This window comes from Alternaria atra, assembly GCF_907166805.1.
Source record: "Alternaria atra isolate CS162 genome assembly, contig: 23, whole genome shotgun sequence".
In the NCBI taxonomy this organism is placed as follows: Eukaryota; Fungi; Ascomycota; class Dothideomycetes; order Pleosporales; family Pleosporaceae; genus Alternaria; species Alternaria atra.
The window spans coordinates 843228-867798 of record NW_025091321.1 but is presented as its reverse complement, the minus strand read 5'-3'; the positions used below and the strand labels follow the sequence as shown (position 1 = coordinate 867798).

Sequence of the window (24571 nt, the reverse complement as noted above, 5' to 3'; positions counted from 1 at the left end):
TGTCGAAATCGGAATAGTTTTTTTTCTTGATTCCGACAGAACGCACCTTCTTCTTTGGGTTGATCCATGACCGGTCTAAAATGTCTATTGTAGTGACACATCCTGCCCAGGTGCCTACTTTCTTTGAAACAGGTGATGAACTTAAATATGAACAAGGTGGTATAGAATGCTAAGTTGAATTGTATGTCCGGAAGTACGCCGAGGTTCCAGCGCTTCGGGTAAACTCTCAGCATCGGAGTTTGACCCGCGACTTCACTCCTGGACATAAGTAAAATTGGGCCTCGTGTGATGACCAAATCCACAAGTCGAAAGGGGAACCAGAGATATGCGTACGAAATGGCAAAAAGCGCGCATTTCATTTCATCCACACTGCGCTTTGATCGGTGAACGAGATAGAGTGCATGGTATCATAAAATGGACATTACAGCGACACTACAGACAGAGAAAAAGACACAAGCATCTTGCGCGATCAACGCGACAGCTTCTACAATCTATAAATGTAGGTCGATATGGGTATCTTGGATGGTGTAGGGTCTAAACATCAGCATGCGTGGTACGCTTCATGACCACGACTGCCAGGTTGGGTTCTTCTGACTTGAGCCTCGTGGCGGATAGGGCGATTGATGCTCGCTCAGTGATGGCATGGGCGTTCCACTCCTCTCCTTCTTCATCTCTTCACTTGTCACAATTGCTGGCAAGGGTGTCAAGGGTAGCTTCTGCTCCGTAGGCGTGTGCGGGTGTGATACGAGAGAGGCGGAGCTAGCTGGGGATCTCGGTGACGCAGGCGACATGGGTAATGGGGGAAGCGCCTCCAAGTCGTGTCCTTCGAAGCGCTTGGTAGATCGCATGCTGGATGTACGGGAGTTGTGCGCCGTGGTGTAGCGACCGAGTTCAATATCCTCATAATCGCGGTCGCAGATCATGTCGGTTGTGATCGTTGATGATGGCCGGAAGCTGGGAGTCGGAAACGCTGTACTCACTGGCGAACGTGTGACCTGTATCTCCTTGTGAACATGCACTCCGCCATGTGGGTCGACTGATACACCAGTGTGAGAGTCGTGATACCCTTTGGAGCTGTGCGCCCAGCTTCCACTTGCAAGGTTCGGTGCGAACCTCCTCCACGAGTTCTTCGACTTGGTTTGCGCGCTATCATGACGATCGTCAGAACCTGCTGGGGTTCGAGTTCTTGACCGCTGAGTAAACTTTTCATGGAAGAAATGCTTGAAGAAGACCTTCATGGCGGGTGCATTTGCGCAGAGGCATCCAATGTGCAGCTCGAGCATGCAGGTGAGAAAGAGGTCCCACGTCGACCATGTGACATCGTAGGTACCATAAAATGTGTACCAGCTGTAGTAGGCTCGTACGCATCCCAGCGCGACTACGCCATAGCCCATAGCAAAGATACCAAATAATGCTAGTTTTTGTCGAAGAGGGATCTGGAGGTTCCAGTAGAGGAAGGTAGGAAGGATGGCGGTTAAGAGGTCTTGTGCCGCTGATATGATGCTGGCAGCTAAGACATCGGCGCCTTCATCGAAGCAGTGATACTCATACCCCTGCAGTACCTTGATGATGTTTACTTGATCCCAAAATGCTGAGATTGGTTGGCAGCCAAAAATCGGGGCCAGAGTCAAGGCAATGCTGTAGGCGATGATAAAAATGATACTAGCCCATGTCACCCAGATGAATGTTCTTGAAATGGCCCGCGATGACAGACGTCGGTAAAAGAGCAGAATGGAGACTTTGATGAGACCGGTTGCAACACAGAATATGCACTCGGTTGCCAGTACGTACTTTCGGGCGATAACGATGATTTCAGGCTCGAAAAGGTAGTTCAGGTCCCAAACGTGTCGGTCGAAGGCTTGGAGGCTTGCTAAAAAGGCATCAGCTAGTTCGTTACGGAAAGACTTGGAGCATTACCCAGAGGATAGAGGACTGTCAACGCGATAGTTGGAATCTATGACAATCAGCACTGCCATGATGAGGCTTCGTGAGCGACTTACAAGAGCAGCGAGCATGAGCCAGTCATCCCAACCGGCACACCGTTGATGGAAAACTCTAACCCACATTCTTACAAGAGTCATCACTACAGTGATTGGTCCCATAATGCAAGCCAGCAGCACGATGGTGTTTGGTCGAAGTACTGGATCAACATAGCTTGGCTTCGGCCAACTAAGCTTGACATCGAGAGGAGGATGTATGCCACCGGGCATTGCGTTGACGAATAAGAAAGTTGTGTCTTCCGCGGAATGATTCCAGAGTATGAGATAGTTCAGCAACGGCTTTTCGATTGAAGGGATGCCTACCATATGTGTATGGTGGCTTTTCAAGCATCGGACATGTTAAATGGAGTAGGGGCGTGGGGAGGCGTAACAAATCAGCCAGGGCTTGATGGGAGTGGGTCAACCACAAAAACAAAAGATGCAATCGACCAATACAGGCTTTGGGAATCGTGGCCGTTGAACGAGCGCATAACGGCAGTCGAGAGCTTTTCCGGCTATGTGCCCACTCGCATATACGAGCCTTGACGCGGAAATGGGACATACCCCGTATGCAATAGTTCACATGGCTGGTGATAATGTCCAAGATGCTGATCGGTGTGTATACAGTTCTTCGCCAAGATTCACAGCACGAACTCTAGGGACCGTGTCTTACTCTGGTCATCACTGATCGGTGGCCTGAATTGAAAGGCCAAGTGGAGTGACTGCAGCACTGAGACTTGATCTCTCGTGCCCGGTGTCCTTTCTGTATGGGTATCTGCCAGAAACTTACTGTCGACTTCCGTTCCTTGCGCGTATATTATGGGTCCTAGGAAGAGTAAGGAATGTTGCGACGATGTCGGAACGGCTCCATTGGATCATGGGTGCTCTTCCCTGCTTGACGACGAAAACATATTAGGACGTTGACGAAACGCGAATCTGAAATTGGATTGCCTCGCATACGGATCGTAAAACAAGCGTAACCAACAGGTTTTGAGCCAATATGAATGTGCGGAAGTCGGGCGCTCCCGCCACGGTGGTCCCTGTCAAGAATCTATCCGAAGTGGCGCCTTTGGATCGATATCATCGTACGTGATCGTGTCGGTTATCGGACTTGAAAATTCCGTAGCTATGTGGGCGAAACGGGTCCGCAGTTTGACGTGGTGTCGAGGACCTAGATGTGACAGGTTTGCATACGGTGGCAAGTGTATGCAGTCACTTACGAATTGGGAAGGCTAGGTGGAACTACGACTTTAAACCAAAACAAGATCAACCGGTCCAAAGGTCAAATGCGGAGATGACGGGGAGCGCAGCATGCCGTCATCACCCATGCGCAATGATAGGTTCACAAGCGGGTGACAAGCATATAGACTCCCAAATTTGCAGGAGAAGGTAACAGAGTTGAAGCAAAAAAGTAAAGACGGGTAGATCTGGAGCTGTCAGGTACCGGTGAGACGACGAGGAAGCGTTCGCACCCCTGGCTCGTGTGCATCGAGGCTTGGCGTGTGGTGGGACCGGGTCCGGAAAGTGGGGGCGTATGGAGTCTGGAGCGAGAAAGCGGACGCGAGAACTGCAACAGCGGCCTGCATACCGGAGTAGGGTAGGATGATTTGAGCGATAGGTGATGCAATTCCTGAAGTATTTGTTCCCGCGGCTACACAGGTACAACAATAGACCTGCATGAGGGGCGCTGAAGAAAGAGATGTTGCCCTTATGAACACGATATCCGCGTGTAATCAGGGGGATTCGATGACTCCAGCCTTGCGCTAGTACTCGAAACGGTAAGGTGCAATATCAGTATCCAAGCGATGGAAGCCTCAAGATAACCACCCCGATCGTGCTCGTTCCTACGGCGCCCTTCTCTCGCATATTCGAGGGGGGAGACGCCCTCCTGTGAGTCACAGAAGGCATCAAGGGTGAGGAACTCGGTTCAGATGCACGGATATAAAGGAACGGTTTCTGGAGATGATACTTACAACCAGTACTTTACACACCACCTATACTCTGTGCAGTCAAGATGTCAACCTCAACTTCTTTCGATGACGCTTTTGCGTCGGCAGTTGCATCCGGCCCTGAACGCCTTTTGCCAGGTGTGGCTCTCGGTGCTGCAAGAGCCCTCCAAAAAGGTATGGTCTAGTTTTGCATGTTTGCTTTTGCCAAAACACCTTCCAGGGCCGTTGAGTTTAGCGTGCGTTTGACAGCGGCACGTTGAGATGGACTGGGAAAATGCGACCTAGCCATCGGCTGCTTCCAGCCGTTCGCACCGTCGGCAACCTCGCCTGTCATTTGTGTTTCTGTTACATGGCCCACCGTTCGCGGCTAACGTAATTCACAGTTGATACAACAGACCCTGAAGACTTTCTTGCTGCATACGGCTCATTGCATCTGGACCCCACATCGCCGCCAGTATCGACCAAGACTACCGTATGGCTTGCCTCCTGCACGAAGCTAGTTACGGCTGTCGCAGCCTTGCAGTGCGTTGAACGCGGTCTGTTCTCCCTAGGCGAGCCTGCTGATACCGATCGTCTATTGCCTGAATGGAAGAAGCCCGTGGTTCTGACTGGCTGGACGGACGATGAGCCCGTCTTGCAACACGCAAAAGAAAGCATCACTTTGAGAAGATTGCTGACGCACACGAGTGGAATCGGCTACGATTTTCTCGCGCCTGACTTGATGAGATGGAGACAATATCGCAAAGAAGAAATGTTATCCATGCGGGTACCCATCACGCAGTGCTTTACGACACCTCTCCTCTTCGAGCCCGGCTCCGGCTTCGCATATGGTGGCGGGTTGGATCTTGTGGGCTTGATGATTGCGAGGGCTAACAATTGCACACTGGAAGCATACATGCGCCGCCACATCTTCGACGTCTTGGGGATGGACAAGACCTCCTTCTATGTCAAGCATAACAATATCGAGCAGGAGCTGATGCCAATGACGACTCGCCCTGGATCTGATGCAGCTCTCGTCTCTGGTGAGGCATCGGACGCCCCGCTGGTGCAGCCACTGGATCCTCAAGACGAATACGGAGGCGGAGGTTTGTTCAGCACTGCGGAAGACTATCTCCGGCTGTTAAAGTCACTTCTCCGGGATGATGGCAAACTTCTGAAGACGGAGAGTATCGATCTCCTGTTTAAGCCATGTATCACGGACGCCGCGCAAGAGTTGCTCGATCAGACCTTGTCTGTGCCGCTCTACGCTGCCATTATGATTCCTGGCGACGCCCCGATAGGTACTCGTGGCGCTCGAAAGTGGTCACAAGCTCTGGGTGGATTAGTTGCAATGGAAGATGATGCTGATGGCGGATTGAAGGCTGGCACGTTGCGATGGGGCGGTGCACCAAATCTCAAATGGTGGATTGATCGCAGAGGTGGCACTTGTGGGATGTTCGCAACGCAGCTCTGGCCGGCTGGCGAGCTGCAACACGCGCATCTAGGCAAGACGTTTGAGAGGGAGGTAGTTTCGAAGTACGCTTGAAGGTTCTATCATGTGTAAGATTGCAGCTTGCTGGGCTCAAGTGGGAGAATGGGCATCAATTGTTTGTATTTCCCCCTATTGAGATGACTTGTCAATTAGAGTCCACAAGGTGCCCCACTTGCATTGTGCCGCTACGCATGCACGGTGACGATGTTGGTCTGCACGATGGCTGCCACAGCAGATTCTGCCCATGACGTAGGCGAGCTTCTATCTCCGCCGGCAAGCCTCTTCTTTCTAAGCAGCGGCTCTGACCAATCAAGACTGCCAACCGCACTGACCGCCTTGGTACGCCCGGCTAGGCGTGGCTTACTCAGGCCGCAAACGCCGTAAGAGGACGCTGGTGTCGGCAATATCTCAGATATTCTCGCCATGTCGCATGGGACGGATACGAGGACATGGGTAGGCCAGCACATATTTGGCTCATGGCCACGCACGCCAAATACATGGCGAGGCGGTTTCCCCAGAGGCGCCTGAAGCTTGTTCGTCGCCGTTGACAGCATCCGCATTCAACTCCCGAAAACACGGTCACGACTAGTCGCACCGACGCGCATTAGATCCACGCGATCCACAACGGCCTCGACGTCAGGCTCGAAGATTCACGAACTTCGTTCCGACTGCCGAGCGTTGGGATTTTCCATTGCTTTCAAGCGCCATCGAAGCGCTGGTCACGTTGTTTGAGAAAGGAAGAACCCCGAGAAAGCGGTCATCATGCAGAAGGAAGACTACGACATCCTGCGCAATGAGGCGAATGCGAGCCCCGAGCGCTTCGCGAATTGGGACCCGCACGGCCAGTTTCGCGAGGACTACCACCAACGACATTTGCACGATCAGACGCCCGATGAGCGGTTACGAAACATCGAGGCACACGAGCGAGGGGAGCGCACCACGAGTGAGAGATCATTCCCTCAGGAAGCAGTAGCATCGCCCATCAGAGAGAAAGAAGAGGAGGTCGCCTCGCCTCTCTCACGACACAGCACATCTTCGGCTTCGACGGCAAGCTCAGCAAGCTCCGCGTCCACACACAGCGCGCGCCTCGAAGAAATCCGCACCGCTCGCTCAACCCCACGCGACCGCCGACCGACCGTCAATTCGCAAGCGTCGAGCGGCAACTACCTGACATTGCACCCTACCGAACGCGACCCCGAAGCCATCCGCCGTATCGAGACACACAGGAGCCAACATGCGGGCACAGTCGGTGCATCGCAAGTCGATTCGCGTCTGTCGAGGACGCTCACTCGCCGTCGTACTGAGAAGCCATTGCCAAACATGGGAGCTGGGAAACCTTTCCCTCCGCTACTGCCGGATAGGGAAGAATATGTCGTCGAGTTTGATGGCAAGGATGACCCACTACATGCCCAGAACTGGCCCATGAAGAAGAAGATTGGTATTGGTGCTATCCTAGCCTTCGACGCCCTGACAGCGACCATGGGCAGCAGTATATTCTCGGCTGCTACCGGAGCAGTGTCACAACAATTCGGCGTGGCCAATGTTGTGGGTACTCTAGGAACCAGTCTGTTCGTCTTCGGATATGCTTTTGGACCTTTGGTGAGTCAACACCAACCACAGAAACGGGGTGGGATATGCTAACAGATTTTAGATGTGGGCGCCCTTCTCCGAGTTATACGGCCGAAAACCTCCACTCATCATCGCCGCATTCGGCTTTGCCATCTTCAGTATTGCCGTAGCCGTAGGCAAAGATCTCCAGACCATTCTCATATGTCGCTTCTTCGCCGGTCTCTTTGGCTCTTCTCCACTCGCTATTGTCGCCGCTGTCTTTGCCGACATGTTTGATAATCGACTTCGTGGTCTTGCTGTCGCTGTCTTCTCCGCGACCGTCTTCATGGGACCTCTACTAGCACCCTTCATTGGAGGCTTCATCACGCAGAGTGACTTAGGATGGCGGTGGACCGAATACATTAGCAGTTTCATGGGCTTCGTATCATTTGCGTTGCTCTTCTTCTTCATGGAAGAGACGTACCCACCTGTGGTGCTGATCAACAAGGCGAGCGAGTTGAGGAGACGAACCAAGAACTGGGGCATACACGCGAAGCAGGAAGAAATCGAGGTCGACTTCAAGGAGTTGATCGTTAAGAACGTCAGCAGACCCATGCGCATCCTCTTTACTGAGCCTATTGTGTTACTCATCACTATCTACATGAGCTTCATTTGTAAGTTTGATCTCTTTGTTGATTTGTTCCAAGAACCTGGGCTAACAATACCAGACGGTTTACTCTATCTCTTCCTTACCGCGTATGCACTTGTCTTCCAAGGAGTCTATGGCTGGAGTGCCGGTATTGGCGGACTTGCTTACTTCGGCATGGTTGCTGGCGAAGTCATTGCTTTCATCATCATCGTACTCGACAACCCACGATATGTGCGAAAGCTCGAAGCCAACAACAACATTCCTGTCCCAGAGTGGCGACTGCCCATCAGCATGGTCGGTGGTGTGCTCTTCGCAGGCGGTCTCTTCTGGTTCGGTTGGACTGGCTACACCGGCCAAATCCATTGGATCGTCCCTGTCCTAAGTGGTCTCTTGACCGGCTTCGGAATCTTCTCTATTTTCCTCTCACTTCTCAACTACATCGTCGACGCCTACCTCATGTTTGCCGCCTCCGCCATCGCAGCAAACACCTTCATGCGCTCCATCTTTGGTGGCGTCTTCCCACTGTTCGCAACATTCATGTTCAACGGCATGGGTATCCAATGGGCCAGCACGCTGCTTGGTTGTGTGGCGGCTGTACTCGTGCCGATGCCTGTGGTCTTCTATCTATATGGTAAGAAGATCAGAGGCCGGAGCACCTTTGCCCCTGCACCAGACATTGCGCAAGACAAGAGGAGGGATGAGGAGAGTAAAGGCAGTGGAGGCGTTGAGGCCGGGAGCGGGGAAACGACAGAGAGGGAGAGCTTGGACAGAGAGAGGAGTAAAGACCAGTAGTGGCTTGACAGGTGTTTGAGGCTTTTCATCTGCATTTAGCGAACACATACCTTTTTAATCATAGATTCTTCTTTTCTTCTTCATATCAGAATTCTCAGTAGGACACTGCACGGCTATACATGAGTTTGCTGAAGTACAAGTCTTTTATATCTTTCCGTCTCGCATAAAGGGCGGTTGTTGGTATCAATTCAATTCTTTTCCGTCCATCACCTGCTCTTATGGCAGTACATATCCACCATCAATAATACAATCGCTACCAGTCATGTAGCTCGATGCGTCACTACCCAAGTACAAGAACAAACCCTTAATCTCCTTGACATTTCCCTGTCGTCCCAACGGAATCATCCTCAGTCCCTCGTTGATGACTTGTGGTCCAGCACCCATCTTTGTGTCAAAGAAACCCGGGCTCACAATGTTAACCCTAGCAAACTCCCTCCATTCCCTCGCCAGCGACTTGCCCAAATGTGATACGAAAGCCTTTGTACCGTTGTAGATTGGTTGGTCAACAGGCACATTGACGATATGCGCTGATATCGAACTTGTAAGGATTAGGTTGCCGAATCCTTGCTTCTTGAACACTTCTCCTGCGTATTTTGCGCAGAAAACAGGGCCGTCGACGTTGACCTTCATGAGGTTGTGGTAGCTTTCTAGTGTCTGGTCAAGCAGTGGTTTGCTGTCTCCCGTACCAGCGTTGGCGACGAAAACATCGATACGGCCGAAATCCTCGACGACCTGCTGAACGGCTTTTTGCACGGCGGCGGCGTCGATTTGGTTTACGCTGTAAGCTTTTGTTTTTACGTTGTGCTCTTTTGCGAGGGTTTCTGCGCGTGTGATGGCTGCGCTGTTGGAGTTGTACCAGAGGGCTACGTTGCCGCCTGCTTCGGCCATGGCGTCGGCTACAGCGCCGCCGATTCCTTCAGCGGCTCCGGTTACGACGATTGTTTTCCCTGCCATGCTGAATTGCTGCATGACGTTTGTGGGCGTGTTGGGGACGGGCTTGGGAAACCCGGCGCGAGGCGCCTGGCATTCTTCAATTGACATTGACATCTTTGCGGTTTCGACGGGAAAGATTTGCTGCAGAAGCACGAGATATTGGTATGAGAACTTTGAATTAAGGGAAGTGGTAGTACAATTGTATATCTAAGAAGTCGGAGTCGGAGGTCAAGGGCTTATGTATCTAGACACGTGAGATTAAGCCACGGCAGGTTTGCCGAGTGAGGCTCATACTCCGAAAGTTTGTGCGGAGCATCTTTTACCCCGCCAAGGGACACATTGGATGGTATTGCGTCACGGGGTGGTGTTGCGGGGCAATCTGGAAGACTGTCGTCCGGAGTCGGCGGGATGATTCCCGTATTTGGTTGGTGCCCGTTTTGGCCGGCTTACCTTCCCTCTGAATCCGCGCTGTATCCAACGTTGGGTGTCCGCTGACGACTGCCTTGTTCCTTCACGGCAGGAAATTGTGATAATGATCTATCCGCCCCCTATAAGACTCCTCCTCAACACTTGTATCCCATCAGGTATGTTCAGTAGAGTCGACGCTACAGCTGCGACCAATTATTTGCATCCGCCAGCCACGATACCGAAGGTGCATCATGTGTCGTCCGTTACCAACTGTATACCTCCGACTATTTAAGAATATCACGGTCTCTAATGGTAAGAACCAAATTTAATGAGCTTGCAAGAGATATGATGAAGCGTATTTTTCCATACTGTACCAGTTGATAAGAAATATGCACCAATGGTGTACACTGTTACTTTTCCATTAGGGTCTCAACGTAGGTCATCATGTATATCATTGAGGTGGGTTTCGGTGTTTGGGATATTACGGCTCTTCTGCAAACGGAGAGCTCAAGGTTTTCAAGACCTCCAATTTCCAACTTATCTCTTGCACGTGCTACACATAGGTAGCCTGACGAATTGAGACGAGTAACAACTTCCCGCCGAACCCTCTCGGCGTCGCGCTCGTTATCAGACCGTACAGTCACAAAATGGTGTTTCCATTCCTTGAGCTCGCAGCCGGTAAGCGCAAAGGTGGCAATTACGCCGACTTTGGTGTATCAACTGACAAAGGCAGAACTGCGCAACCGTGTCTATCATTTTCTCGTCGTTCACGACGAAAGACAAGTGCGAGTTCGCAAGGCCGATGGAGTATCTGGAATCTTTACGGGGCTCACGAGCGTCTCCCGACAAGTACGAAGCGAATACCGACCGATACAGCGCAGCGTGAGTCGAGTCACAGTGTGCTGTAGTGACATCACCGACTTTCTCAACACCTTCCTGGTGACAGATAAAGACCGCGCTCATCCTTTCAAACACATCTGCATCTCGGAGCGAAACTGGGCTACGAAGTCACAGGATCTCTTACCTCTCATGAAGGCCAAAATCGCACACCCTGCCTTCGGGTGCAGGTTCGAAGCGCATATAGATCAGCGCGACAACAACCCATCATTTGACGCTGTCGGTAGCATCTACCAAAATGAGTATTTGGAAGGTTGTGTCGCAGCGTTGAACGAATTGCTGGACAATGGCAACGCCGCTTGGAAGAGCAAGGTAGCAAACGGCGAGATCACTGCTCTCAGACTATACTTCTGGGCCTTGCCTTTTCACGGCCTCCACGTGTCTTTCGCGTCTGGTCATACTCCCCAGGGTATCATCGAGTTTCGTACTGGCGAGGACAAGGAAAAGATGGCGGAGTTCTTCGACCGCATGTGGGAGTCTTGGGGATTTACTCCTGGTTTTAGAGAGTACCTCGTGGTCAAACACTGCGAAGGTGGAAGCGCTATTGGACACTATTGAGGGTATGGTGAAAGTCGACTGGTCGCAGCCAGAAGGATACCACTTCTTTCCCTCTTACCCTACATATCTCTCTTCCGAGTCCCGACCTTGAAATTCTGAGGCATAAGATCCTATCACTTGCATACCGCAAAACATTTCAGGTGTCTCCAGGCTGCGCTTCTGCGTCAGCAGTCGGAGCTACAACTCAGCAAATGCACGCTCCTTCGTCGGAGTGCACCTCAAGAAGGATGTATTTCTCATCATTTGACAGCAGCAGGTCTTGGGTTCGAGCGCATATGTGACACTTTGCAAGCCCGGTGGCAGAACGGTCATTGTTCTTGAATACGTATTGAATAAAATTCGCGTTGACCAAAGCGCAGAACTCTCCTTCCTATTGATTTTGGACATTCCCTTGATTGGTGGTCGGTCGCAATGGCTGTGGTCGACACTTACAAAGCTGCGGGTACAATGGGAAAGTTCCGCCCGTGAACACGCGACTATGCCACGCGACTTGTTCCACGGCCATCAGCTATTGTATAGCGATTAACGATTAGACCTCTCCGCGACTCTCCAATCTACAGCCAATCATGCCAGCCCCAAGCACCATTGCAACGACAGATACCAAGCGCCCCTACTCTCTTACCTTGAGCCTGGTCTTGAGGTGACCTTCGATTTGGACAATATCACCGGTCACCGTTACAATATCCTCGTTGGCGCCGTCCTCGCTCACCTTTACCTACTGGAAGGATATAATCTTTTCCAATCTCTACGATCCATTACTGCAACACTCTGCAAGTCCAAAATCGATTATTAATATCATTGTGCTTTTGCAGCTTCATTAAGCACGAGAAACAGATCAGAGAGAAAGGAAGCAATGGCGTAAGTTCTACCTCATCGCACGCATAATCTCCGAGCTTTCTCGCATGAAATCTCTTGGTTATAGTAAGTTAAGCTCCACTAATAGGACTAGTCCCACTCGCCCAAGCACCCCACCCCCTTCTCGCTCTTCCACTATGAAATCCGGTCATCCCCCTGTCGTACCTACCCTTTATACATCCAGTCAACGTCAGAATGCCTTCAGCGGTACCTCCAACGTTATGATGGGATCGGACCATGCGACTATCCCTCCCTCCCCTGGAGTTCCCGTCCCTGGCTTCGAGGCGCTCACCATGGGTACTACATCCAAACGGGATTTGCCATCCCGCAACCGCAAGAACAAGGGCAAGGAAAACGCACAAACAGGTGCCGGCGTCAAGAAGCAGGTTAAGAAGAGATCAGATAACACCATGGCGAAGCTTGTGGATGCTGGTTTCATTGAGAAGGTTGGTACCAGTGGCCAGAGGCCTTTCCGATTCATGGATCTCCCTGGTGGTAAGTGTCTTGTTTCCGATTGACTGTGAGACAAGCTGACTACTAGTAGAACTCAGAAACGAGGTCTATATGCATACCCACGGTCGTCCCAAACAGGCTCTTTTGGTATACCGTCCGCGCATTGCCTCTTTGCGTCCACGGACTCGTCTAGATCGCGGGCGTACTCTGGCATCCGACCTCGCAGGACAAGTGCAAGATGAAGAGATATTGAGTGCCTGCAACAAGTCTGGTCGTTCAGCTAAGTCCAAAGTCAAGACCGAACTTCGCGAGACCAATCGCCCTTTTTGGGGTCTTACCCAAGTTTGCCAGCAGGTCAGGATTGAGTACCGCCCGATTTACATGGCGACACAAGAGATCGGCATGGACCTCGCCGAGATCGTAGACTACCTGCAGACGTTTTACCCCACCGCCACTGACGTTGTCTCCCAGCTTGAACCCCCTGGAACACGCCAGAACGATGCGCCGTTCGTTGGGAACCTTACGATCGCCGTAAGTGACAAAGTCAACGATCTGGAGCGCGCTGTAGACGGAATCGAGGTCTTTCCCCTTCTTGACATCTGGGCCAACAGCCTCAAGATCGAAGCTGGGTTCGGGCGCTATCTCAAGGCCAACTACGTTCCTGAGACTGATGGTGAAGCCAAGGATCTGTGAGTCCTCCTGCATTCAGCATTGATATAACACGTCCACTGACCATCTTGCAGCTACCGCCTCTTCGGCCGTCGCGTTCTCAAAAATCGCTCTTGCTCAGGCATGAATAACCTCTGGCGCTCCATCCTTCGCAGCGGGTCTCTTGCCTCGGTCCGCATCCACCGGAAGCCAGCTTCGCATGGCGCTGCCGCCGTTTCCACCATGGCGGTTGTTGGAGCCCAGCCTCCTTTGTCTGCTGTAACCAAGCCCTACCTTCACATCATCTTCAAGCAGGATGCTGCTGAGCCATGGATGACCAAGTTTGAGTCTGCCGTCCCCAAGATGCCTATTGATTGGCTCGCCGAGCGCGGTTTTGGTGCCATGGAGTACTTCGAGGTCAAGGTTGGTGTTGAGCAGGATGCCTAACTAGCTAGTCATCCAGAGCTGTCGACTTTTCTTTGAGCTGTCTGGTATGACGTTGACAATCTCTCGAACTTGTGGCTTTGAATCGGAGAGCAACGCATGCAAATTTTCTTTGGCAGCTAAACCGATATCTGGACCGGATTGTTGGTTGACTTGCTCGGGATTGGTAACATTTACAAGGTGTCATACATGATAATGGTCGGGAAGTATAGGTTGGCGATGCGTCCTGCTCGTCACGCTTTGAATAAGATCTAGTACGAATCAATACTTCGATTGAATAGATCCTAGTCTCTTCTCCACCAAACATGACCACTGATCTCGGGGCATATGCTCGAAGAGGTGGTCAAGACTAGGAGGCTGATGTAGTTTGTTTTCAGAAAAGAGATATTGACAGACCTTTTTATAGCAGCCAATCACATTACGGGACACTTCGAGAAGCCCCAGCATGTTGTATGCGCTTTTTTCACGAATGTCCACAATGCTTCGGACATGGGCAAGAGACATATGCTGTCAATGCATAATTACAATCGTGCGCATAACGTCTTTCCAAGGACGCCATGTGTTCTAGTCCGCACGTGCACGACGTCATGCTCGCTACCAACTGCCGCGCCAAACTTCGCTCGCAGCTCCGCGCCGCTATTCATCCCGCGCCTATCGCACCGGTTATCTCGTTCCAGGCGCCATGGGGCCAAAACCCACCTATTTGCAGGCGGAAGACGTTCCTTTTCCCCCCCTGAAGTCGTTATCCTGATGCGCGACCCCCTGCATTCGCTAATGAGACAGGTACCGTTTTATGGGTAGCAACAGCATGCGCGTCGCTTCGTGTTAAGCAGGCTGCGACCCCTCGTTCGCTGTAATGCTTTTCCTGTGAGCAGGGTGAGCTAGTGTTCGATGATACAATTGACCTCCACTGACATCTAGACTTCCCGTCTGCCGCTGGTAGAGAACCCATAGGCGCACGCGTATCCCAGCAAAGCCGTGGTACTGTGAGGTCATCGACAAGGATGATGGCCGGCCGCAAACCTCGTACACTACCATAGCTCACCAACCCCTCCCCGGTCACTCGCGATTTTATTTGTTCTTGGACGTTCAAGATACCAATCGTGCCGCCCATGTCTCTTTATGTCGTTCAGGTGTCACTTGGCCAATAACTTCGACGATACCTTCTGCTGCCACCACTGTTCTGAGCCTGATACACCGTCCCATCTAGATATGTCACGACCGCAGAGCATGCCTGATTTCGCCGCGCTCATGGAATCCTCCATGTCGCAGGCCGTCTTTGAGTCGTCCAGCTCGAACCTGGAGAAGCGCATACACAGTCGAAGGCAGACGTCACCAGAACGAAAGCCCCAGAATATGCGCAAGAAGCCCAGCATCTCGCTCGCCGCTGGACTGATGATGAACACGGACACCCCACCAGCAACCGGATCACTTTCGCCGCGCAAACGAAGCCAGAGCCGACCAGCCCTGGACAAGAGTGTCGAGATGGAAGAAGGCGGCAATCTGTTCTATGCCTATGCGCTGAGGGTGAGCGATGCCAATTGCACTTTGTGCCATTATCGGGCAACAACGGCATACTGACTTCTGCTGTAGAGCGACTATCCTGCGTCTCCTCCGTACATTCTTACCTTCGCCTCGGCCGCCGTCTGCTCACAATGGTGGAGCCTTGTCCAGCATGACTACACATCGTCGTTGCGGCCAAGCCCGCAATATTTCGTTGTTAGGAGCGAAGACATGGAGCTCATAATGGACGATCCAAAGTTCTTCGACCTCCGTAACAAATGGTTCTACACATCCCAGGATAGCCCGACATGCCCACCCATAGTCCTGCCTCTGCAGCACGCCAATGGTATCCCCGCTGTTGCGCCCTCACAGCCAGTCGAAGAGAAGGCGAGCACATCGGCTATTGACAGCTTGGCAGAGAGCTTGACTAGGCTAGCACACGTAGTAGAGAGCAATGCAGAGCAGGTTCACGCACTGTCAGTTGCGCAGTCGACAGGCTTGCAAGCAATGCAAGAGATCAACGAATCGAACAGCATCCAGATCAAGGCCATCTCGGAATCCCAGATCAAGCTACAGGCGCTTGTCGATCAGAATGCGTCACACTACATCGCTCTGTCCAACACATCATTCCAGTCGCACGAGCAGAGCAGGCTAGCGCAAGAACAGACTCGGAAATCTCAAGAACAAACGCGGAAATCCCAGGAGCAGACCAAAGACATCCTCAAGACCACTGTAACACAACTCCAGACTCTGTCCAAGAACCAGATTGAGCTTTCACAAACGTGTCAGGGCATGATGCGCACCATCGAGAACCTCGGCGATTCCGTTACCCAGTTTACTTCAAATGTTATTTCAGATACAGCAAGCAACCAGTCACTTTCCACCAGTTCATTCAATGCTCTCGCAACTCGCATCAGCCCGCCACCACGCAAGCTGAACAGACGCGTCAAGGGCGTTTGGTACGAGTACGACAATGTGGGCTCGCCCAGCGGCACACCAAGGAAGAGAATAGACTCAGTCAGTGTGGATACCCCGCCGAAAAGCCCGGTCATCTTCAAACATGTCTGACGGTGGTACGGCTGGCTCCGAAGCATTCGCTTGACACCGCCGACGGAAGAGGAGCTCGACGAGGAAGCACGAAATGTACGACGACCATTGCTCGCTGCTTGACGCTCTTCATGTATATATCGTCGACTACGGATGTCCTCTCTCATGATGATGAACAGCTCTGCCAGAGCCAGCCGCTTGTGTTACGCATAATATCGGCGTTTGGAGCGAATGGGCTACGATCTGGTATTATTAATTGAACGATAGCGAGTTTTTGTTGCATCGAATTTATTTCGGTTATTTTGTACCAAAAGTCTGCGTCGTTGATGCACCCTGGGGTGCTCTTTGCATTTGTATCTTCTCTTAGCACGTCATAGCCAGTCGTGCCTTACGCATTTATACTTCCTGCTGCACCTTTCTGCAAAATTCTACAGCCTGAAGCCATTTTCAACCCACAGCGACTTCAATCAACAGCGCACGTGCAGCGAAGACTGGACGCAGCATTCACTATGAAGCTCCTCAATACCGCTCTGGTGCTTCTGCTGAGTCTCTGCAACATTTCTGGCGCTGCTGTGCTGCCAACTGCATCTCCCGATATTGCCAACCTAATCTCCGACGTTGTCCAATAATACTCACCTTCTCATGGCACGTGATTTTTCCTCGGTATTGTTGAGAAGAAACGTCAATCAGTGAAAGACCGCGAATCTACCGTTTGGGTCAGTCTATAGTACGGCAAGAACAAAGCATTCGAAAGTCTTACATACGTAACCCACCCTAAACACGATTATGTGACGGCAAGATCTCTTTCTATATTACGGTTTCCAGTTTAGGAGTAAGATCATGTTAACATCACGCAGGTGGGACGACGGCGAGCTGCTCCGCGGCCTTGCCACCGTACACCCGATCAACGGCAAGCCACCCGGCGAAGCTCGTAAGATCCAAGACCTATTCTCATCTACGGACTGCTTCAGCATCAAGTGGATCAACATGACCCCTAGTGGCCACTAGGAGTGGCTCGTCTTCGGTTACTCTGGCGTCACTGTCGGCGATGAGATATTGGATGATGACAAAAGGACTGGGACGTTGCAACATGCAATCGTACGGAGTGGGTCAACACTGACGGTGATGAGTCCTCCACTGATGGTATGACTCGCTGCTACGTCCTGTGTTAGATACTAGCTTCGAAAGCTCGAGACGGTGTATGGTGGGGATTTGTGGGGTCAGGACGATACATGAGTCTATCTGGAGACGTATACTGTCCATGCATATAATGTAGGTGTCATCTTTTCGATAGCTCCGGTCACGATCAACACCACGAAAGGTCGTATATCTTCTCTCAATACTTGAACCCTTTTGTACGTTTATGATTGTACTGTTTTTCTTTTCGCCCCTCTTTGGCGCGTTGGTGATGCTATGTGAACGTCGTTCGACGTTCCGCCTCGCCGCCTAATTTGGATGCGGAAGCCACACTCCGCCTTGCAGCAATATCCATCTAATCTATCTCGAGTCACGCTCACGTCTTCTAGAATGAATATGGAATAATCCACCAAGAGGCTGCATACGATCTAAAAACAAGCATCAGTGCAATTTACGCAATCCGGGTCGAGCATTCTCGCACAACACACACACTTCTGCATTGGGTGGAAATAGAAAGTAGTGTTGAGGTTATATAAACCATTGTCTGGAGCAGGAAATTCAGAGCCAGAGCAATCAGACAGCCTAGAATTCACCGACTTCACCATGTTCACCTCCGCCCTCACCCTGCTCGGCCTCCTCACCACCGCATCCGCTCACGGCTACCTAAAATCCATCTCCGTAAACGGCGGCGCCAACTACCTAGCCTGGCAAGTAGGCCAAGACGACTATGTGACTCCTGAACCCGTCCGCTACGCTCGCCGCATCAAGGACAATGGACCGGTCCCTGACTTTACTTCGAAAGACATAACTTGCAATGTGGGTGGTAACCTTCCTGCCAAGGGGGTGGTACCTGTGATGCCGGGTGACAAAGTGTATGCTTTCCTTGTTATTTCGCCCCTTCTTGATTTCCTTCCTAACGTCAGCCATTAACATCACAATGTCAATACTGACGTCCAGCAAGCAAACTTCAATGGGACCAATGGGGATCCTCCCACTCCGGGCCCGTAATGAACTACCTCGCCTCCTGCGGCACAAACTGCTCGACCTTCAAAGGCGATACAGGAACACCCTGGGTCAAATTCGACCAAATGGGTTACGACACCACCAAGTCTCCTCCTTGGGGCTCGGATTTCTTGGCAAAGCAAGGCGCAAGCTGGACTGTTACGATACCCGTTGGGTTGAAGTCAGGCGAGTATCTGCTGAGACATGAAATTCTGGGATTGCATGTTGCGGGCACGAGGATGGGGGCGCAGTTTTATCCTGCCTGTGTCCAGATCAGCGTAGGCGGAAGTGGATCGAAGGCCTTGCCAGCAGGTGTTGGGCTACCTGGTGCGTATGATCCAGATGATAAGGAGGGTGTGCTTGTGCAGCTCTGGCAGGTCCAGGCGGGACAGAGAGGGTATACACCGCCCGGTGGGCCTGTCAAGACGATCTAGGGAATCGGATAGGAGCGAAACGGGAAGCAGCTGAAGAGAGACATGGGACAACCTTGTTACATTAAAACGAACTCAAATTTCATGTCTTTCAGTTACTTTCGCATGACTAGCTCAACTCGTTCAGGGGCCGCGCTGAGCAGATACCCGAAGGCGAGAGCTTTGCCACGACTGTTCAAGTTTCCTCTCACGTCCTGTTTTCTAAGAACGAGCTGAAAGATCTACAGCGTCGCGAACCATCTCTTCTAATGTCACCTTGGGCAGACCCAGCTTGGTGTTCCAGACTTCTTGTTCAGCTTCAAAGTAACACCCAATATGCACATCAGCACAAAAACTGATAGCTAGCAAAGGATACGTGGCGTTCAGATCTCCAGCGTCCAATTGCTGTCGAAGCTTCTTGATCTCCGGACCACTCTGCTTCTCTTCAACGAGAAATTTAACCTTCATCTCTGTTTCCAGTGCACTCACGATCTGCCTTGTGCTAGCCGACAGGTCAGATAGGAATATCTGCTTATTCGCCGTCATGGCTGGGTTAAGCAGAGCCTTCGCAACTGCCAGTCCAGTATTCTTGCTGCTCGTGATGGCGAAGCGATTTGTTCCAGAATCGTACACTATCGCCTTCTTGCCTTTCACATCGATGCCAAGAAAGTTGCCAGACTTTGAAGGATCGAGCGCCCAGTCTAGCCAACTCCCGCAAGAGATGCTGCTCCACGTCATCTTACCCTGGCTGTTCTTGCATGTCTTTATCAGGTATTCTAGCATCTCGCCCTTGCGATCGTAGGTAGGGGCGAATGCGCGAGCCCGGGGGTCGAGGTTATTCGTGCCGAACTCGCTAGGGATGAAGCGTTTCACGCCTGCTGCGAGCGCAGCATCGATCAGTCGGAACACTAGACCATCTTTCCCGCCCGAGGTAGCAGGGCCAGTGGAGAGAGCGACTACGACTGCATCTTGGCCCTTGAAGGCTGCGGTAAGCTCTTCTGTCGTGAAGGCGTCCGAGATCTTGATGACTGGAATGTGGGAGGGGAACGAGGCAGATGAGGTTGCGCGGCTGACAATGGTGACGTGGAAGGAGGATTCGGCGAGGAGTGCATCAAGGATGGGTGCACCAACTGAGCCAGATGCTCCGAGGATGAGAACGTTCTCGATGTGGTTTGACATGGTTGAATCTGCTTCTTATGAATTGTTCTTTCTGCTAGATGAGTTCAAATCCAGCTCGATGATCTGCTACCCAACTCTGTTCATCCGTTCTTATATAGCGCCGTCCATATAATGTCATGGAATCGTACTATACTTTGTAACCATAGTGCGCGACTGGCTACCCTTCGACTTCCATGAATTTCCTCATGCATCGGCCGCCGCGTACTGGTGATATGCGGCAGTGATTCATAGCATTACTCACCAAGCTCTCTACGCAATGATAGGTTGCCGTATACTAGTCGCATGGTGTTGGTAAGCAGCACGTGATTGTGATCAACGCATGCGGTATAGTGGCCATGCGCGGTGTCGGCCGCTGCATCTACCAAGACGTAGTAATCGTGAAGTCAGGTAAGCAATACAACCCTTAACGCAGCAATGAGCTTGTTCGGACCGGCTGCTGAGTGATATGATTTGGGGTCCGTCTATACAATCCAAATGAGTACAGAGTTTGTTGGAATGAAACGAATTGCAGGTCCACCGTGAAAACGAGTCTCTGTCCGACAGTAGCGGAATCGAATGCCAGCCGACGGCAGTTGTCGCGCCGACGACCTGGAGAAACCCGACGTTACTGACTTCGCTACGTTTGACGGCATGATGTTCGACGCGCAGTTTCGAGGCGTTGCTGGTGGGTCGTACAAGCGGTAGTAGGTGCTCGACATTTGGTGATGGTTCCTGCCGAGGGGTTTGGTGGCGCTAGCTATTGCGGGTTCGGGTCGGTGCTGTCCGACTTCAGCATCGTTTATTTCCCTGATTGCTATAGCTTCGCGGCATTCTCCAACGCTCAACTTCGACCTTTCTAATGCTGGTATCATCAAACCAATGACTGCTCCATCTGGATTTCCTTGCGGAGCGATGTGAGGGGTTTTGCTTCGATGAAATTTCTTGACGGAGCCAAGATGGGCTAGACGACGTACATCCCAGAGCACGGCTAAGGGTGTGCTGGTGATGTCTCTCGAAGGCTTGCTCTCAGTATCTCCTTTACCAGATCATTGTGGTACCGGCGCTATCTCTCCGGTTTCCGTAACGCTGCACGAGCGGTTAAACCCCGTGTTCTTCCCGAACTGTATCCACCCTGCACGACATCCAGCGAAGAAGGTGCCTCTGCACCAACAACATATCTGCAAACCAGACAGTCAGAATATGGACAACTCACATGTCTTGGGATACAATATCTGGTTCGCAGACCGGCAGCGGCCGTCTCTACAGCGGTACGACGACTACACGTCACGTAGGTACTCTTCCCGTCACGTTTCTTCGATCCTCGCCTATCCTAGTTATGTATTGCGTTCACCTTCATGGTATTCTAGGTAAACTAGTACGATTCCATCAAACCCACGATTAAGACTACTGTCTCCCTGGTATTCTCACCTCTGGCTGGGCCTGTTTTAGCACCTAGCTGCAGATCACAACCGATCCTATAGAATCAAGCTGCGCCCAAAGCTGGTTGCAGTTCCCTCCTAGCTTGAGGTAGATTAGAGCACTTGAGGCGGAATTGGAACGCTTATTGAACAAACCCATCCCATGCGTTACCGTTCGTATCCTACCAGGGTCGTACCGGCTTGCTGGGTCAATATGGGTTTATGCTTAAGCGCCAGCATGTTCTACGGTATCTTTCACGCATGAGGCTCATTCGGGAGCCGCAAACACGTGAACATGAATACATACACGTCTCGTGTTATGCGCAATCCGGTGGACACTAAATGAAGATTACTATCCAAGAGGGGGTCTCCTGGACTCGCTCTGCTTCCCAATGGATCGCATTCCGTTCACACCAGGTCTTTACAGGAAGGATTGCTTCATAAAACATATCCGAAAATTACTGGTAAGGCCGAGCCCATTCCGTTTCTCCGCCAGCCAATCACTGTAGCGTACAAAAGTCGATCCTGTCTTATCAGGCTGGTTCCGATGTATTCGGTTAGGGCGCAGTTTTTAGCGCCTGAAAGCTCATGCCGGTAGAACGTCCACTCAATACTTGCGTTACTGGTCTGCAATTTTGCTTGCGAGATGCAGTGCATCACACTGCTAGTACTATCACACAATCACCTCTGTGGTGTTGTAAGGGTCTAACTAAATGCTATAGTATCCTGGTATCAAGTCATCAGAAATGAGAATGCGGCTTTCGGACGCCGAAGGTTAGAAAACATGATCGGAGCTTGACGCGACCCAGGCAGTGTCAAACCTGCAGCTGAGAAACAAAGGATACATGGTCGGAATGTACTTCTTGCCCTACACAAACTCAAGTTACGGGTTTAAGGGTTACCTAAAAGTGTCAGGGTCTCTCAAAGGCGCTCAAATGGCCTACGCACAAGGAGCATGGTTTAGCCAAGGACATCCTGCAAGTACCACATGAGCTTGCACCATGTATCCATGTATCAAGGCCCAAGACACATGCAAAATCAAGGATGCAACCCGTTTATCCGCACGCCTAGGTAGGCCTAGTATTGCAACTGATCCCGCGGAAGACCACTCTATTGATGGTCGCATAGATATCGTCGCAATGCAGACCTAGTATAAGTCGTCAAAATCTTGTTTGGAGGTCCCACACGTTTCGTCAGGGTTGTTCAGGGCTGCTTGCAGCTGATCATCGCGCAACAACTGCCTCGTTCATCTTCTACCATAATTTTCCCATATTATCGCATATACATCTATTATTATGGCCTTCAAACCAAAAGAAAGTGCGATGATTGCCACGGCTCATGAGTTAGACTCACCAAGCATATCGAATGCAAACGATATCGCCTCTTCGTCAGAGCGCAACCTCGTAAGCAGCTACGATACGACCATGCTATTCCTGTACTCACGGTCAAAGAGCATCACACGAGACAGAACAGCATCAAAAGAGCCGATCAAGCCTCCACCCTATGTATTAGCGGCTTTTATCGCACTGAGTCTTTCCATCTTCCTAGTAGCACTCGACACTGTGCTCATGCAAACAGCTCTACCCACAATTTCCCAGTCTTTTCATATCCCTGACTCCTTATATGTCTGGACTGGGTCTTCCTACCTTCTTGCGAATGCTTCCTCAGTCCCTCTCTGGGGCAAGCTTTCAGACATCTTCGGTAGGAAGCCGGTCATCCTAGCAGCCAATGCCATATTCCTTGGCGGGAGTATTTTATGCGCCGTCAGTGTGAATGCTCCCATGCTCATCTCTGGTCGAGTGGTCCAAGGCCTGGGTGGTGGTGGCGTCGTGGTTCTAGTCCATGTATGCGTCAGTGACTTGTTCACTATCCGGGATCGATCCTTTTACATGGGTACCGTTGGCGCTGTCTGGGCTCTCGCATCCGCGCTTGGCCCAGTACTCGGTGGCATCTTCGCACAACATCTTCATTGGACGTGGTGCTTTTACATCAACATACCAATCATCTCGCTAGCGATCGTCATTCTATACTTCACGCTGCATCTTCACAATCCACGAATACCTCTGATGGCGGGACTAGCAGCCATGGATTGGCTCGGTACTGTTACGATCATTACGGCTACTATACTGCTGCTTGTTGGTCTCCAAATAGGTGGCGTCAGCTCGTATGCGGATCCGGTGGTCATTACGTGCTTGGTGTTTGGGTCGATCGCGTACATCGCCTTTCCTTTCTCGCAATGGTGGGTGAATCATTGTGGCAGAAGCCCCATCATGCCATTACGCATCTTCAAAGACGTCAGCAACCTAAGCGCGCTAGCTGTCTGCGCATGCGACACCCTAGTCTTTACTTCGGTAGCTTGCTTCCTACCTCTTTACTTCCAGATCGTCCTTGGTCGCAGCCCTAGTCAGTAACGTCCCTGTACGAACTGCATGTGAAGCATATACTGACTTCACACACCAACATCTTAGGTATCACAGGAGTGTACATGCTCGCTATCGCGATACCGTTGGCGATAGTTTCATTCACGTCGGGTCATATCATAGAGAAGACTGGTCGTTTCCTCGAAGTGCTTCAAGCGGGGCTCCTTGTTATGACACTCGGTGTCGGCCTCCTCATCTCGCTAGGCACTTCTCCGAATCTTGGAACGATCATTACATCGCTGATCGTTATTGGCATAGGTTTTGGCCCTAACTTTAGTGCACCGCTTATCGCCCTGCAAACAAACATCGAAGAATCCGACATCGCGACCGGTACTGCAGCTTTTGGCTTTGTACGCACCATCTCGGGTGCTATTGGTGTTGTCATTGGCCAAGTAGTATTCCAACTCCTCATGGCGCCACACTTCCGACAATTCATTGACAGCGGCATCGCGGAAGACATCGCTCTTGGGCTCACTGAGGGCGAAGCTGTATCTCAAGGCTTCGCTATTACTGCGGTGACTGGGATTCAAAGGGATGTAGTCCGCCATGTTTTCATGATTGCGCTGAGAGGGATGTGGATTCTCTACTCGATAGTAGGCACCATGGGTCTTCTAATCTCTTTTGGTATCAAAAGAACGAGGTTGCATCGGGAGTCGGTCACTGAGCATAACAAGATGACGGGTGCACCAAGCGACGAAGCAATGGGTATCAACTCACGTGCACACAGTTAGTCGCTCTTTTGCCGTTATCGAGCTTTGTATTTCTTAACAGCTGATTCGCTCTGCTGGGAGACTGTAGTAGTGCAATGTAAGCGAATTTTCGAATTTTCCGTTCACTTTCGCAGATCTTTCTTAATTCCGTTGTTGAGTCAGACATCTCAACAGTTGTGCGC

General features: G+C 51.3%; 10 protein-coding genes across 10 annotated transcripts; 7 read left to right on the top strand and 3 right to left on the bottom strand.

Moving 5' to 3' along the window:
• Positions 1-560: 560 nt before the first annotated feature.
• ALTATR162_LOCUS3872 (uncharacterized protein) lies at positions 561-2210 on the bottom strand (the record flags this gene model as incomplete). The annotated part of the gene is made up of 3 exons (XM_043311480.1): positions 561-1870; positions 1918-1954; positions 2001-2210. 3 exons carry the CDS (start codon positions 2208-2210, stop codon positions 561-563), a joined length of 1557 nt encoding a protein of 518 aa, XP_043167415.1.
• Positions 2211-3993: 1783 nt separating this feature from the next.
• On the top strand, positions 3994-5453 carry ALTATR162_LOCUS3871 (uncharacterized protein; the record flags this gene model as incomplete). Its single annotated transcript, XM_043311479.1, has 2 exons — positions 3994-4102; positions 4312-5453. The coding sequence occupies 2 exons, from the start codon at positions 3994-3996 to the stop codon at positions 5451-5453; spliced, it is 1251 nt and encodes a 416-aa protein (XP_043167414.1).
• A 708-nt stretch (positions 5454-6161) lies between these two features.
• ALTATR162_LOCUS3870 (uncharacterized protein) lies at positions 6162-8388 on the top strand (the record flags this gene model as incomplete). The annotated part of the gene is made up of 4 exons (XM_043311478.1): positions 6162-6998; positions 7051-7621; positions 7676-7971; positions 8236-8388. The coding sequence occupies 4 exons, from the start codon at positions 6162-6164 to the stop codon at positions 8386-8388; spliced, it is 1857 nt and encodes a 618-aa protein (XP_043167413.1).
• A 216-nt stretch (positions 8389-8604) lies between these two features.
• On the bottom strand, positions 8605-9435 carry ALTATR162_LOCUS3869 (uncharacterized protein; the record flags this gene model as incomplete). The annotated part of the gene is made up of 1 exon (XM_043311477.1): positions 8605-9435. One exon carries the CDS (start codon positions 9433-9435, stop codon positions 8605-8607), a length of 831 nt encoding a protein of 276 aa, XP_043167412.1.
• Positions 9436-10376: 941 nt separating this feature from the next.
• On the top strand, positions 10377-11184 carry ALTATR162_LOCUS3868 (uncharacterized protein; the record flags this gene model as incomplete). Its single annotated transcript, XM_043311476.1, has 2 exons — positions 10377-10407; positions 10463-11184. 2 exons carry the CDS (start codon positions 10377-10379, stop codon positions 11182-11184), a joined length of 753 nt encoding a protein of 250 aa, XP_043167411.1.
• Positions 11185-12176: 992 nt separating this feature from the next.
• ALTATR162_LOCUS3867 (uncharacterized protein) lies at positions 12177-13587 on the top strand (the record flags this gene model as incomplete). The annotated part of the gene is made up of 3 exons (XM_043311475.1): positions 12177-12534; positions 12584-13181; positions 13236-13587. The coding sequence occupies 3 exons, from the start codon at positions 12177-12179 to the stop codon at positions 13585-13587; spliced, it is 1308 nt and encodes a 435-aa protein (XP_043167410.1).
• Positions 13588-14796: 1209 nt separating this feature from the next.
• Positions 14797-17142, top strand: ALTATR162_LOCUS3866 (uncharacterized protein; the record flags this gene model as incomplete). Its single annotated transcript, XM_043311474.1, has 3 exons — positions 14797-15111; positions 15178-16046; positions 16992-17142. 3 exons carry the CDS (start codon positions 14797-14799, stop codon positions 17140-17142), a joined length of 1335 nt encoding a protein of 444 aa, XP_043167409.1.
• Positions 17143-17874: 732 nt separating this feature from the next.
• Positions 17875-18707, top strand: ALTATR162_LOCUS3865 (uncharacterized protein; the record flags this gene model as incomplete). Its single annotated transcript, XM_043311473.1, has 2 exons — positions 17875-18143; positions 18233-18707. The coding sequence occupies 2 exons, from the start codon at positions 17875-17877 to the stop codon at positions 18705-18707; spliced, it is 744 nt and encodes a 247-aa protein (XP_043167408.1).
• Positions 18708-18905: 198 nt separating this feature from the next.
• Positions 18906-19862, bottom strand: ALTATR162_LOCUS3864 (uncharacterized protein; the record flags this gene model as incomplete). Its single annotated transcript, XM_043311472.1, has 1 exon — positions 18906-19862. The coding sequence occupies one exon, from the start codon at positions 19860-19862 to the stop codon at positions 18906-18908; it is 957 nt and encodes a 318-aa protein (XP_043167407.1).
• A 2692-nt stretch (positions 19863-22554) lies between these two features.
• Positions 22555-24410, top strand: ALTATR162_LOCUS3863 (uncharacterized protein; the record flags this gene model as incomplete). The annotated part of the gene is made up of 2 exons (XM_043311471.1): positions 22555-23662; positions 23728-24410. 2 exons carry the CDS (start codon positions 22555-22557, stop codon positions 24408-24410), a joined length of 1791 nt encoding a protein of 596 aa, XP_043167406.1.
• Positions 24411-24571: the final 161 nt, after the last annotated feature.